Genomic DNA, 16,298 nt, shown 5'->3' on the forward strand with positions numbered 1-16,298 from the left:
CTGAGAATTTAGGCAATTAGAGTGCAAACACTGCTCAGAGTTTACCGTTACCTTAGACCAATCCCCCGTTTTCCACTCATAACAGCCTGTGTGATCCTCGCACTCTTCCTCGTCCCTTGGCCTGGTGGCTGCATCGCATTTCCCTTGAGAATTTGTGCACATTACTGTTCTCTTCTGGATTCCCTTGCCGCAATCTGCTGAGCACTGAAAAACAAGAGGCATTTCTTTCAACCGCTGCACAACATCACCTAGCAAAATGGGATCCCGATCCATGAGCAGGGCTCCTACTCACTATGATACTACAAATAATTACCATCTTGGCTGGTTGTCATCACAGCTGCAGAAGCAGAGTCGAGGGACAAATGAAAAACAAGTTTCATGAAAAATTTTAAATATTCAAAGCTGTTTTGTCATTTTGAAGGGTTCATTTTTTTTCAATTCTTTGAGCCATTTTAATAATTTCCCCCCTACCAAATTTTTACAGTATCTAAAACACCACCAATATTTTCATTTACCAAAACCATGGGAAACAAAATACAAAAATGTAATGATACTTTTGATTTTTTTTCAGTAAGTATTTAAAAAAAAAGGCAAAAAAATCTGACAATATTTTGTGGAAAAACGTTTTCGAAAAACAGCAATTTTGCTACCAAAAAAACCCTTTTATTTGAAAAATTTCAACCAGTTCTAAACAGGAGTCAGTATTGGACATGTGGAATTTTTAACCCCTTTATTTAAGAGATCATTATCAATACTGAAAAAGGACAAATACACCAGAGTACACAACAGGGAAGCTTCTGCATCCTTTGATTTTGCAGGACTATGCAATAAAGCATTCTAAATATCACAGTGGCACCAACTCCATCCCTTGGATGACAAGTGGAATTTGCAAGGTCTTGTGGTATACCAGCTCATGAAATCCTGCAGCAAGGCCTTCTGCAACGCAGATATTGCGTATCCAGCACTGTATCTTTGATTCTGCACAGTGTTCCGTCTCATAATTATGTTGAGAGCAAATGACAAACACATGCATGCTCTTTTCTATTTGTTTAATAATGCTTTCCATCATAGGTTATGGCAATGCATGCAATCATACAGTACACATAACCCAAGGGTGATATTATATCAATGTATTTCCATTCACCCTCCTCGACCCCACAGTTTGTGATCAGTTCAAAACTACATCCAGCAAACTATGGCTACACACACACACACACACACGCACACCCCCCCCAACCCTACACCTGAGTCATCAGCAGGGCTCAAAGATGGGCTCTTCAGCACTAAGAGCACAGGCCTCTCCCACTGGTGATAAGGGAGTATATTCTTTAGCTCTGAGAAAGCAGCAAACAGTTATAGTTGCTGGGAGCAGCCACTAGAGGAGACAGGATTACAAGTACCAGGATAATGTAATCCACATGCATGTGAGTGGGCACCAAAGGTCCATTTCAAGTTCTTGAGTTCTGTGGAAGTGGATTCTGCCAGGGCTGCTATGCACACAGGGATATTTGAGCATCATTTTGCTACCCAAGTTGAAGGAATGTTGGCGTTTTTGTTTTGTTTTGTCAGAGAGTTTGCCGGGACCTCATAGCCCCCTCCGGGGCCCACCCTGGATGGTGTCACAATCCCAAGACTGAGAAACGCTGCTTTAAATCATCACTTTTCCAACAAAGGGATATTGGAACTGGTGGCATTGTCAAACTCATCTAAATTGCACCAATGTACAGCAGCACGTATGTTCTTCCTATGCCCCACTTTTCTGCCAGTGCAGTGGTTACAAGCCAGTTTTCATGGAAAGCCTGCTGGGGACAGGTGGGTGGAAAAATGATATACATACCAACTGAGATGATAACTAACCCTCTCTTGAGCGTCAAGTTCTCTCCCTCAGGGATCAGTGAGGAAAAGACAGTTGACTTGACACTGAATAAATAGTGGAGATATGAAATACCCTGTGAGGTCTTTTGAGTATATTCCAAGATGCTTCTCCATTCAGGGGGTCTATGCTGGAAACAAGCATCAGCTTGATATGTTACATCAAATGGACAAATCTCAGCATGCCTGTCTGTCTTAAAAATACAATCCAGGCAGTTTTGACCTGCTGGCCTTGTTAAGGACATGAATGACAAGTGTTTATGAGCTGGCAAGCTAACAGACATGCCTTTAAATACTTCACAGGAACTACAAAGTGACTTCTTTAAAATCTGGGAAGCTGTCCACTTAATTTACTGTGTGCTGCTCATTGCGTGACCTCCTTATGGAAGTTACATCTTTATAATGAACACTATCATAGGATTCCACAAGCTACTGGGACAAATTCCTTCAGGCTACAGAGAGAACTCTGTAAGCTGCAATGCCAGAATCCTTAAAGCTCTTATCAACTTCCCTGAGATCTCAAGCTGTATTTCTCTAGGCTGTACCCACAAGCAATGGATTGCTCCATTTGGTACAGAATTTCCTGAACTATCAAGCAGTGTTCCTGACTGTGGTGTAAGATTTCAGAAGGTGACAGGATGAACTGCTCAAGTGTGCTTGGTCTCATCATGTTGTTTTTAACCCCCCAAATCATCCAATTTGCTAAAAGTGAGTAAAGCTAAAGTAGGAGTATTTTTCACATCAAAAATCTCTCAGTGGATTTACAAACATTTTGGAAAAACAAGCATTCATTTGCATGAGCCTTTATGCCCTTCACAAATCTACACCACATTTGCTTTCCTATAGGTGACAAAACAGTGTTTTAAAAAAAGGTTCCAGTCTGTGATCAGAGTGTCTGCAGTGGTGACATATCAACCGCTTCATTAACAAGTTCATTGCTCTGCTCAACTGCTCTGACCATTAAGAACATTTTTTTAGTACATGAGTTTTACAAAGATTCTACAGAAAACATTTGCACTTGATGAATGTCCAGATTACACCAGATGGCCTGATACAGTTTTACTTTATTAACAAACCACCTGACCAAACCTCAAAAGGTTTTATAAAGAATTGAAACAAAAGCCAAGAGAGAACTCCATCAACAAACAGTTGTGAGGACCCTAGTCTCACACCCTAGCCGACTGGATTCCCAGGAAGTAGCCTTGGTCATCACGTCACACCAGCTTATTCAATTACCAGGGAATTCACAGACTTGGATGGGCCAGCTTCCAGGATCTGCTTCCTGATTGGTTGGTGGCCATATATAAACTTCCTGCTTCCTTTCTGGCCTTGTCTGAGCAACAAGCCTTTGCCTGCTAGCTGCTATTTGGACCCCGCTTGACTCTGCCTTGTCGTCCCATCGGATCCTGACTTACTATCTCACCAGATCTCACTACCTGCCTCTCTGTGTCTTCTCCCTGAATTGGATCTGCTGGTTATTGGACCACTTGTGTGAACTTTGACCACTTATCTGGATGGCACTTTGGCCTACCTGAACCCTGAGCATTACACATGTCATTATGGGCCTCTTGGTAGAAGCAAATCAGCATATTTTTCTTCAGATTCTTTCCCAACTCCTGAACAGTAGAAACTTTCACCTTTTGTAACTACACTCTATGTTTGGTCATTAAAAATAGATCAAGCAATACTTTACCCAAATAATTCCAAGCATTTGGCACTAAAAAGGGAACTTATTTTTTTTCCCCACACTGAAGATTGTCTTGGATTTAGCTTTGAGAATGTACTTTTTCATTGGAGACCAGACCTCAACTTGCCCTTTATTCAATTTTTTTTCTTTGTAGCCAAAAAACAAAATAATTCATGTGAAAATTGGTTTATAAAACGATATCACCATTGTGATATTGTGTTTTTTTCCACAAGCTCAGTTTCAAATGTTAAGGAGTCAATTGATTTCCAGCCAAGAAAGGTTTATGGGTATAAAATGTGCTCAGACTGACACAATGTGAAATTGTCTTTTCTGAGTCAAAATGGACCATATGATCGCAAAAACATGTCTTGAAAAAGAGCTAACTTCAAAAAACCAACTGGTTGGCAATGATTAATGTAGATCCCAAAACTTCGAGAAATGTATTAAAGGAAAAATAAATCTCTCACTTTCAGATAATTTAAAAAATACACAAAAAGAAAAGGAGTACTTCTGGCACCTTAGAGACTAACAAATTTATTTGAGCATAAGCTTTTGTGAGCTACAGCTCACTTCATCGGATGATCCGATGAAGTGAGCTGTAGCTCACAAAAGCTTATGCTCAAATAAATTTGTTAGTCTCTAAGGTGAAGTGAGCTGTAGCTCACGAAAACTTATGCTCAAATAAATTTGTTAGTCTCTAAGGTGCCACAAGTACTCCTTTTCTTTTTGCGAATACAGACTAACATGGCTGCTACTCTGAAACCTGTCCTTAAAAAATACACATTTGTCATGAAACTGTTTAGTTGACTTTTGCTCTCATGAATCCCTTATTACACTCATTTAACAAAAGCAAGATGCAAACACTGTTCTAATTGGGAAATGGATTGGTGACAAAAGACCACACACAACCAGTTAATGAGCTTTGCCCATCTGAAATAAGCGAGAGTTTCAGGAAGCCACAGTGACAACAGTACCATCTTAAACAAACATTTCTACAATGCAGCAGACCTAGAAACAGGCGTCCCATCAGAAATAAACAGAAGGGATAATCTGAAATGATGATGTATAAAGGACTATAAAACATTCCAAAATCCCAAAACTTTGCTTCCTTCACTTGGGAATGGGAAAAAGATGAAAAGATTTGGAAGAAAAAGAGTTTCAAGCACTAATGAATGTATATAGTGTCCTGCTGAATGGTAAAATAATATACTGTTCTGGAACTTTAGAATATTACCTCTTGTACTGGAGATTTCCTGACTACAATTAAATAGCACTTAGTCCCTGTTAAAAAACACCCTCTGTCCCTGCAACGCAGCTGGGATCCTGAAGTTCTAGGAGTGTAAACACTCCTAGTTACCCAAAGTTATCTGATATTGTACTAAAAAAAAAGTAAACAGTGCAAAACAAGGAGAGATAAAAGGCATCCTCTTGTTCATAGGCTAGCCCTGCCCTGTAATACAGCCATTCTGGAGTTATGCCTGTGAAACCACAAGTGCAATGCCGAAGGGGAAATGGACTTTTTATCAAGATGAGTCTAGCAGGTATTATGTCAACACTAACATTGAAGTCATGTTGGGAGTGTTAACAATGGCCAAGAAACATATCCTGGCCAGCTTGGCTGGGATCTTATTGGAGAGAATTAGATGACGAAGCAAATTACCATGCACCCTTTGCAGGCCAGGGATTAGTTTAAAGGATACTGGCAAACAACTGACTCAACAAAAACATAAGCCTGTATCTCTTGTAGATGTCTGTGCCAGTGAATGATGAGTGGCCACGCTGCAGCCACTAGCTCAGCAGCCTCTCCTCCGTTCTCAATCCTGAAAACCTATCGATTGTTAGGTTTCTTTTATATGGTATTTCAATCATAGCAGACTTTAATAAAGAGGGAACAGTCTGCACTTAATACAATAAACAAATGCCATCGTCACACTGTGTTTGCTCTGTGCCAGGCAAATGCTGCATGCACATACACACATCACAATTATTGTACATGAATAGAGATAGAAGACTAAATGCTCAAAAATGGGTGCACACAAATCTGCAGGTGCAATTTCAGAAATTGGATTGAGGCCCATTTGAAAATGTGGCCCTCTGGGCTAGAGCATATCCTGCTACTGATCTGGACACGAACCCCAGCTACTATGAGTAGAGATCTGCCACAATAGGAAGCCACACTATCGATGCCACTGTCTGATATATTGGAAAATCAATATAGGATTGTCAACCTCTTCTTTGATATCCCGAATTCAAAAATAATCACATCCTAAATGCATCTCTCAGGGTACATCTATACAGCAAATGAAGGTATGAGCAGGTAGGCCTCCCTGCACTACCTTTTAGTCTAGCCAGAGCAGGTAACAATAGCAGTGAAGACATGGCAGCATGGACTTCAGGGCAAGCTAGCAATCCCTGTATATATTCATGGTCCCCAGAGGGCTTACACTGGAGTTGTTTAGGATTATTTTAATTATGAAAATATTGTTTCTGTTCTTCACTCATTGCTAATGTTGCAAAGCTTGTTATTTTGCTATTGAATTCTAAGGGATGGTTGGGGATTTTATTGGACATGTCAGTTCTTTACTATGTCTATTCTCCTTAAAAGCTGCAGCATCAATGGTGGTTTTTACTACTTCATAACACATGGCCCAGCCTAATTCCTATAAATTCATGTGTAAAACAAGAGGTCAATATTTCTAGTACAGAAATGGGATTTCCTTATGTCCTAATTAGATTTTTTTGGTCACGCTTTATAATAAGGGCACATTTATAAATAGTTTATACTATGCTGATAAATGATTCAGAGACATTTTAGTACAAGGCTAAGTAATTGCTCTACAAGATTGTTAGACTCCGACAGGTCAGTAGGGTGCTTGTAACCATGGTTTATTACCACCTATAGCACATACTACTCATGTCTATAACATGCTTGTAACATATATTAATAAATTACTAACCATTTACAAACTCTTTATAAATGCACCAGTTTTTCCATGTTTATAGGATCATACAAGGTAGAATCAGAAAAGTCTCAAAGATCGAGTGATCCAGGGCATCCTGCATCATAGAACTCCTTGACAGAGCACTTATCAGATATTAATTTCAAAATATACTTAATCCGAGTAAAAGGTTTGCTGTGCTGGTTGAACTCCCCATCACAGGTCACTGAAATGCTTCTCCTCAGTGGCCTTGATGGCAGATTGGAAAGATGCATATAATACAGCTGGGTTTATATAACCTACCTCAATAATTCACTGGTATGGAAAAAATACTGCTCAGAACTATACAGCTCTTCTGCATTTGTAATCATACTGATTGGTCATGGTCCTGCAAGGTGCTGGGCACTCTGGCCTCTATCCAGTACTTAACTTTAAGTGTTTACTGGATCAGGGCCAGAGCACTCGGCATCCTCAGGATCAAGCCCAAGAGATTTTAGAGAGAGCTCTGGTTTCCCCCTCAAACCAAATTCTTACCTTTGACCATTCTGAAGCCTCCCAGATGGAAAGGCAGTCCTGGCCTTCACAGCTTTGTATTGGCGTGGGTTTGTTGCCCAGGCAGTAGAGGTCTCTGGTGTTAACATAGGTGCCGTTCTGCAACTGATAAACACAAGTCACTTCCCGGTACTGGATGCCTTTCTCACAGGTGGCAGAACAAGAACTCCAATGGCCTGTCACCCACCTGTTAAGAAAACAAAGAAACAACATAAAAAAGACAAGGTGGAATCCAGTGCTGTGTTTATCCCTTGGGAACACTGAGAAACAAGCCTCCAGTTCTGAGCCTGTGAATTTTGTATTGGCTTGAGTGAAATAGACACATAATGATCGCATACCTCCTTGGGTTGAATTGTGCAGAGACTGGAAAGCACCTTGCAGGCCAGTGATACTAATTTACTTAGGATCGCATTAGAGATAATGTGTGACTTGTCTGAGAAACTCCCTTTGCTCTGGCTAGGGGAAGGCTACAGGGCTCCCTTGCAAATAACGCTGCTGTAGAACAGCACTCAAGCCAACAGTTGGTGTAACTGGGTCACTTTTAGCTCATCTTTTCACATTTGATGTAAATATGTCCACCGCTGTCCATCGCTCTGTGGCTGGCTGGAGGTTTAATAAGGGCACTCTCTCTGTTTTGAGGTTCAAGGCACATGTGATCCTTAAAAATGGTGGCTAAATTACAAGATTCCTCTTATTGGCAAATCCAACCTTAACCAAATGGCCAAGGTTCAAGCTGTCTTTAAAAATACAAGATGATACTTCTAAAAGGGCTCCCACGGTATTAAAGTACCCATCTGTGGTTTGAATGATTTTGCTCCTTTACGTCCTTTCATTTTCTGTCTGGGAAGAATCTGGTTTAGAAGGTGGGCAGGAGGGATGCTTTTTATGATACATACATAGCATCCATCTTACGGCTTCCTGCAATCTGTCAATGAGGAAGATGTTCTCTGTAATTACGGGAATTCCTGGACGAAGTGAAGGACTGGAACAATAGCTGTGTGTGCACGCACAGGAAGGCAATCATCTCTGCTCCTCTGGGAAGTCGGCCTTCTGGGTTATTATTTCGGACTGTCATCTCGATTAGCATCCTTAATCAAATGAATCTTTCCCTTGTCACCTGATCCTGAGTTACTTAATACTGGAAGTGGCACAGATAAGTAAGACGCTTTCTCAAAGGCAAAAATCTGCTTGAAAGAAAGGATTTATTTTTGCTGAAAGCCCAGGAAGGGAAGCACAGGTGCCTAATTAAGAGCAACACTTGAAAAAAGGCTGTTTAAAGGTTTGCATCTCCTAAAGGAATTAACTATAAAAAATACATATGTTTCTGGGGGGGAAGAGGGGAGGGTCAGCCCACAAAATGTAAAACTATAATTGTCGTGTGTACTTGTCATTAACTCATTTGCAATCTGTTACCGTTGCTAACATGGTGCTATTGTGCGGATGATCATCTCGGAGGCTAAGGCAGAAGCCAGCTGATTTGAGAAGAACAGCATGCGATGGGCTACATGGTCACAGATTTGCCAGCTGTCCTGCACACAACAGTGACATGCATTTTTTGTGTGTATAAGAAATTGACACATTCATTAATTTTGGTGGCTAGAACAGCTAGGAAGACACTGAAAGTACTTTTTCTTTTCTTTTCTTTTTTTTTTTTTTTTTTTTTTTGAGGGGAGGGGAGTAGTTTGGTGCATCTCAGCATCTGACTGCTTGGTATTTTGGTTATAGAATGGGATAATGCCAACTGTGTAATTAATACTGAGACAGAAGGACCGACACATCCAGCCTATCGTGGGAGGATCCAATGTCCACTGAAGAAAACACAAAAGTCTCCGATTGACTTCAAAGCGAGCTGGGTTGGGGCCTCTCTGAGCAGAATGTGAATGTGGCCTGTCCGGTTGCAGGAGCTGTTCACCAAAGGGATGGGTGGAAAGAAAGTGATTTGCTTTATTCATTTAAAGTAGCCACAGAATTGGGAATGGTTGCACTGAATATTCACAGCAGCACTGCAGTCTTTCCATGATCTATAGCTACTGGCAAAGGAAGACGAAAAAAAGAGACTGACAGCCAAGGAGAAAGCCAAAGATAAAAATACATTCTTGGCAGAAGATGCTCTGAACTGCTTTCATTTTAGGATGGGTAGCATGTGTCCTGCCAGGTATTCCTGAAACGCCTTAAACAGTCAGATTATGACCTTCCTTTAAGGAAGAGAAAGGAGTTCCTATCTGTGTTTTCCCTTGCTCTGACAAGAAGTTTAAAGTGCCTCATTTCATTCCTGTTCAGTGGACTCGTTAGGCACCGTTCTAACAGAGACATACCAGTGAGTGACAGGAAAGAATAAATGTCATGAATATAAGATGAATGATCACATAGGACCGATCCAAAGCCCACTGAAGTCAACAGAAAGCCTTTGGAATCAGGTCCTTTCATACATTTAATATTTCAAATGTGGTCCCTCGGCAAAAAGAGATTTCCAGTGTCTCTCTACGAGTGGCATACAAGTGCAGTTACAGATCTGCCATGGTACATCACTGAACCACAGAGTCCAGGACCTTGTCAGGTGGCTAAAAAGAGGAGCAAAGCTATGTCCTAGAAGTTCTCTGAGATCCGAACATGAAAAGCAAGTAACAAGGTGTCAGCCAGGAAAAATGGGGTTTCCTTTGACATGGAAAACTCTATCAATCACAGAAGGGCAGGGCCTAAGAGAATAGTTACAGTTTCCAGGCGATGGGAGGCACCTCCTTCAAGGTAACGAGTAACTTTCTCAGAAGCACCTTTAGAGATTTCATCCCTTCCATTGCATTCCCAGTGTGCTCTGAACAGGCCATGAATACAGCTGATGCCTGCAGCTCTGCAAAAAGCTTGGCACAGGAAGTGAAACTGTCAAATTCAGATTTTTTTTTTTTGCTAATTTCAAGGGAAAGTGAAAAATCATGTTTTTCTTTTTGCTCTTTTGGCCCGTGTGATTTCATCGTCACTTTGACCACAAACACCTTGGAAAGTAAAACCAGGAGATTTTGCCCAGCTTGTTACAGTGGGCAACGAAGCCACATCCCTATCAGTTTGTCTTTCACCTCAGTACCTGCTGGCATATTCTTTTCCTTCATGCAGTGGTTGCCATTCAACAGTGAGCCCTTGACAGACTGCCCACACAGTGATATCGAAGACAACAATCATCAATGCACTGTTCTGTGGCACAAAGGTGCTGGAAAAGCCTGGCACTTATTCCAGATGGGAATTCCCTCTGCACCAATCCTGTGGTTCTATCATCTCTATGTCCCACTCCTTCTCTGGTAGCCAGGTGTAAGTTAGAGCTACCTTAGGGACACTCTAACTTACACTGGGAGCTGAATTACTCTTTAACATAGTCACAGAGGTGGTATAAAGCCACTTTTGTTCCCCAACTCAGGTCTTGCACTCAGTTTGGCACAGTCCCCCAGATCTGAGAATGAGGCTCACGACTGGAGTCAAAACTACTTGAGAACAATCAGAGTTCTTGTAGCTCTCTCTCTAAGCTAATTCTTCCCTTACTCCAAAACAGTACAGCAGATGTTAGGCAAACAAATGTCCGTTTGCAAACCAAGCTCTGCCAGTAACACCAAGCACTTTTACAGTATCCAAAGATAAAGGTTTTCTTTTAAAGACTGAAAAGATAAAAACTGCAGCAGCAAATTGAACTGTACATTCCGGGTCCAAAAGTGCAAACAAATTCCCAACTGGATTTGCTATAACAGTGCCATTGACCAATACATTTCAACTCATCATTTCACCACAGACTATTTTTATGACTACTTCAGTAACTTTATTATAGGTTTCCTCTTTTTTAAAGAAAATTAAAAGCATAAATAGGTTGCATAATTTTATAATAATAATTATAGCACTTCCCACCTCTACAGCACTTTCTCTCCAAGCATCTCAAATTAATTAAGCCTCACTTTCCCCATCACCCTTTTGTGATCCTGGGAAGAAACTGCACTGCCATTCTGCAGATGGAGAAACTGAGGTACAGATGGTTGAAGTGACTTGGAAACATAATTCACATCTCTTGATGTTCAGTCCTGAGTTTTAGTGAAAATTCCATTGCATCAGCCGTAATCAATCATATTCAAACAAAGAATGAAACCAGGTAAGTCTTATCCTACAATTTCTTTTCTGGGGGGCTCTTGATCCTGCAACAATTTACATGAGTGCTTAACTTTACACACTGAACACAAAGGGACTATTCAGTGAGCCAAGTCAAGTGTGAGCTAGTCTTTGCAAGATCCTGGCCTAAATTAATACGATCGTTGCAGGCTAGAACCCCAAGTAGTATTTCCCTTTCCAGCGTTTGCAACAGGTCTGAGAGCCAAAATGGAAATACTGCTAGTAATTAAGACGAGAGATTTCTTATCAATTAAAAGGCTTATAAATAATGAATCATACAGAATCAATGATCAGTGTCCTCAGGGCATAGTGCCTTAATAGGTAAGGAACAAGCCCTCTGTGCGCTTTAAAATATAGTTTCAGAGTAGCAGCCGTGTTAGTCTGTATTCGCAAAAAGAAAAGGAGTACTTGTGGCACCTTAGAGACTAACGAATTTATTAGAGCATAAGCTTTCGTGTGAGCTGTAGCTCACGAAATTATGCTCTAATAAATTTGTTAGTCTCTAAGGTGCCACAAGTACTCCTTTTCTTTTTTTTAAATATAGTTTAACTCTCAGCAGACAAATAACAGTAGGTGCATGGGTGATAATTAGAGCAGGATGAGCAAGGATCATCTATCACAGCCAACTCTTCATGAAACATGCTGATTTTTTGACAAATTGCTTTGAATCCTTGATGTTGTTGAAAGATGGGCCATATTCTCTGCTGGTGTAAACTGGTGCCACCCACTTCAATGGAGCTGTGCCAGTCAGCAGGTTTGCCCATTTGATCTCAATAATCCAGCTGAGTATTGGTGTGTGACATTTGAGCAGAAGCAGGAGAAGCTAGGTGAAATTCTGGGTGCTTTATTTTTTATAAAATTCCTTCTCCAATGATCTAAAAATCAACATCCCGGTCTCTAGGGAGGGGAAGAGGGAATGCTATAAGCAGTGCAGAGGGAAACAATCAGTTGAAACTGATCATATGAATTGTACCTGAGGGCAAAAATGGCTTCAAACCTGGGCCTCTTACACCCATCCTGACACTGCTGCCATCAGCACCAACTGTACAAATACTGAAATGAACCAATACTGCACTGCTGAGGTTTCAGCATCCATCTTGTTCTAACCACAGTGTGAACTGGGCCAGAGCCAGGAAGTTTGGATCTGGATTCAAACATCTCCAAAATTCAGAGACAGTTGGATTGAGGGATTTGGTTTGGCCCCATTTTAGAGCCAGGGGCTAGTTTTAAAGTTTGAATAATAGTAATGGGGGAGCTATTAAAAGGCATAAAGGGATGTAAAGATGCAATTTCCATTGAAAGTCTATGGGTAGTTGGGTACCTAACTTCCTTTGCGACTATAAAGATCTCCCCCAATGATTACACTTAGCACTTACCCGTTGCTTTTCATCTGAAGGTCCCAGAGTGCTTCCCCAAAAAAGTGGGCCAATATCTTGACCTCCCTTTTAAACGTGGGGAAACTGAAGTGAGATGAAGAGACTTTCTCAGCATCAAGCAGCAAGTCAGCGCCAAACCCAGGCACCAGAAATAGGCTCTGGGTAGTTTTAAAAAATTGGTTTCTGTGAGATTTGTTGCAGAGTAGGATACCACTCAGTATCGGTAGAGATGGCAGAACTGATCCCTTTTAATGCAAAATCCTGTGACTAAACTCAACACTATGCAGACTGCTCAATAATAAGGAATACTACCTAACTCTAATCTAGCACTTTTCATCCATAGATTTCAAAGTGCTTTACCAAGGAGGTAGGTGTCATTATCCCCACTGCACAGACAGGGAAACTAGGAACAAGGAGAGAAGCAACATGCCCGAGATCATCCAGAAAGGAGTGGCAGAGTCAGGGGACATTGACAGCCCTAATCCTATGAAATTTTTTTTTTTCTAAAAGAGCCAATGTGCCAGCCATGAGCTCCAGGCCCAGCATATGTAGTAACTATCTGTAATAGAAGACATTTCTTGGGACACATCCATAAAATCTGGGAAGCAGCACAATCCGGAGATACAGCATGTAATTAATGCTGGTACTTAGTCAAACAAGCACCAGATCCCTATAAAAAGTTACACTGGGTAAACGTATGATAAAATATTCATGTCCTTCCTTTCACTTTAGAGAGCAATTAAAACATCCTGATGCAACAAAGCCAAAACAGATGCCCAGCAGATGTTCTTTCTGTAAACCCAGTGAGAGCCACGAAGAAACAACAATTAGTTTAAAATATGGTTCTCAGCAAATTATGTGCCCGAGATTTTTAGCTGCTTGTTTCTACGTTTATTGTGGTGCCAAAGCTAAGGATTCTGGTTCAACAATACTTGTACATTTAGAATCCTTGGACTGCAGTATAAACCACGTTCTGGGTTCAATTTGTGCAAACTCTGGCAGGAAAATGGATTGATGATTTCTGCTGCAAATTCATTAGCTACTAAAATGTATGGGCCAAATTCCAACACGGTGAAAGCAGGTGCATCTCCATTGAAATCAATGGAGCTGCACCCACTCCCACCAGCTCTGAATCTGGTTCCTTATCTCTAAACAGTTGAAAAAAAGACTGAGTTTTACTTCTGATTTTTCTAAGCATAAGGAGGTACTGATATAGTGTGCCAAAACAGAGAAAAGAAAAAACTATGAGATTTCACACATGTAAATTGCCAGAGGAAAACAGGTTAATGGTCCCGCTAAATGATTATTCTTTTGTTGTATGCTTGCTTAGATACTTTGCAGTATTCCTCCATTAATGCCTAAAACTCATTTGTTATCAGCTAATAACCTACTTCCTTTAGCCTGTGCTTCCATAAATCACCATTGTTTCTTCATAATGATGTTGTGAGACTTAACTCTGAGGTTTCCAAAGCACTTTATGATTCTTAGAGGCTCTAAATAAATGTGAAGTATCATATGAACAAAACCAGCATCTGCATGCACGCTAGGTTTGTTAAAATTAGAAGGGTTATCAAAACCTGTGTTTTAGGGCATAAGCTTGGGTCAGGAAGACATTTCTCCCATGGAAAATTAGTGGTAGGTGCATTATGTTGGTTTTATGCCTTCCTTTGCAGTATCTTGCATTGGAAACTGTCAGAAATAGGATACTAGAACTGAGGAACCACTGTTCTGTTTTAATATGGCAAGTCCTAGAGTAGCTTCCTTTGACATCTCTCTTTACATAAGCTTGCTAGTTCTTCATCCTCTATAGAGGTGTTTTTATTTAAATCTTACATCCACCGCACAGTCACTGGCTAATGGACATACATCTATGGCTCCTTTCTGGGTTTAGAGATTCCAGACTGAACTGGTTAATTGATTATATTGAAAATATCACTATTAGGCACCACTTTTGCAGTAAGATCCTTTTTAGAGTTTTGAGGGAGGTTACAAAAGGAGCTCCTGTAACAAAAACCCCAGGAGTAATGTTTGCAATATTGACAAATCCCCACTCCTATCGGATGTCCTTTAAAAATCAGTCATCCAGCATCATTTCTAGTGCTTGCAAGACAGCAAACTGAGAGCATCCGGAGTCGAACACCATGGCTACTGATGGGAGCAAGAGTGGAAACACACAGGATTCTATCCTTATTGATAAGATAGTTGATTAAATATGCTGCTGCTAGTTTCGTACTTGTTAAAGGAATGTGCAGGACTACATTAGCATAATTATCAGCAGCAACCGACTGCCCAATAAGTAATGCGTATGTCTGCAACCAAAAAATGTGACACACAACATTCCTGTACGGTTACTATTAAGTTGTAAACCAGACAGGTTTCCTTTGCTAGTCATTAGACACAATGTACACACCTGTATGCACCTTTAGACTAAGCCCTTTTTTTTCCCCTTTAAATTTAGGCATTTTCTTATGTCAACATAAAAAATAATTCAACTGCTCTAACTTCAAACAATCAGGTAAGCCCTATCTTATTAAGTAAGCCAGCTGTGTACATCATATATAGCATTTGGCTTCCAGTCATGTTATAAGCCTGTAATGTGATCTCAGGGATTGTTGACAGGGCAGCCCTTTTATATTTGTTTTTTTTCCTCCCAGGTGATAACATTATCTTCAGTTAAAAATCTGAGTGCTGCAGACAGTCACTTGAGAGCCTCTCTCCTGTTTCCAATAACGATTGAATTATTTATGTGACAGGAACTCATCTCTCTCACAATCCTAGGGATGGTTTTGTCTATGGGACTTTTTGTGAAGAGTACTATACAGAAGGTTTGAGAGCTGAATGCTTAAATCAAATGGTGGTTCTGTTTAGATGCTGGGCTTTTAAGCAAAGATATTAACCCACAGAATGGCAAGGGTGTGTATGTTGGCAGACTCTGAAAGGCCAAGTGCTACTGGGATAGATACCTGAGTAGAGGTCTTAAATCTCTGCTGCTTGAGTCTTCCTCAACCTTTGACCTCTTACTATCTCTTTTGAGGAGTTTGGGAGTCCTTTGTCTAATCTGCTGTGGCAACATTCATCTGGCAGGCCCCTGGAGCAAACTTTAAACTTCCTTTGGAGGATCAGCTCATTATTTGATCTTTCTAGGGCCTGGATTAGTCATTACTCTTGAAATACCTCTTCTACCTACTTGTTCATGCCTGAAACTCCCAGTTTCCTTGGGAAAACTAGTGTATACAATATCTCATATCTAAATCTGGGGATGCTGAATGTTTGCAAGAACTATGAATGACTGAAAAGCTTGCAGTCAAAGATCTGGACAAGTTGCAATGGAAAATGTCAACAAATGAGAAGATAGGGTAGGCGAGGGAGACAAAAAGATTATGAGGTTACTTTTCATTGATTCATGATTCAGTTTAAGGCCAGAGGAACCATTAGAATATCTAGTGTAATCTGCTGTATATCACAGGCCATTACATTTCACACACTTACCCATCTTGAGCCCTGTACAGGGCAGCTATGTACATGTCTGAATGTTCCACTACATGTATGTATGTAAACAAACAGCCATATATGAGCATGCAGGCAGGTGTGCACACACTGTATGTCTATTGCTTTACTACCTGCCCAATGGCATTGAAAAGCTAATTTTCCCTACATTTGCAATAAAGTCTCTGATTTAACCTATGCCACGTTCGATGTAACAACAGTTTCACCATTTTTATTATAGCGGTT

General features: G+C 40.6%; 1 protein-coding gene across 2 annotated transcripts in view; it reads right to left on the reverse strand.

The window, feature by feature from the left end:
* ADAMTS17 (ADAM metallopeptidase with thrombospondin type 1 motif 17) overlaps positions 1 to 16,298 on the reverse strand; it is a 255,112-nt gene that overhangs the window by 25,298 nt on the left and 213,516 nt on the right. For both annotated transcript variants that reach the window (XM_038420717.2, XM_038420716.2), the window contains 2 exons: positions 7,033 to 7,237; positions 52 to 204 (listed from right to left, as the gene is read on the reverse strand). In XM_038420717.2, the coding sequence (XP_038276645.1) occupies positions 52 to 204; positions 7,033 to 7,237 (358 nt within the window). The remainder of the gene's footprint in view (positions 1 to 51; positions 205 to 7,032; positions 7,238 to 16,298) is intronic.

The sequence above is a fragment of the Dermochelys coriacea genome, chromosome 10 (assembly GCF_009764565.3).
Source record: "Dermochelys coriacea isolate rDerCor1 chromosome 10, rDerCor1.pri.v4, whole genome shotgun sequence".
Lineage (NCBI taxonomy): Eukaryota > Metazoa > Chordata > Testudines > Dermochelyidae > Dermochelys > Dermochelys coriacea.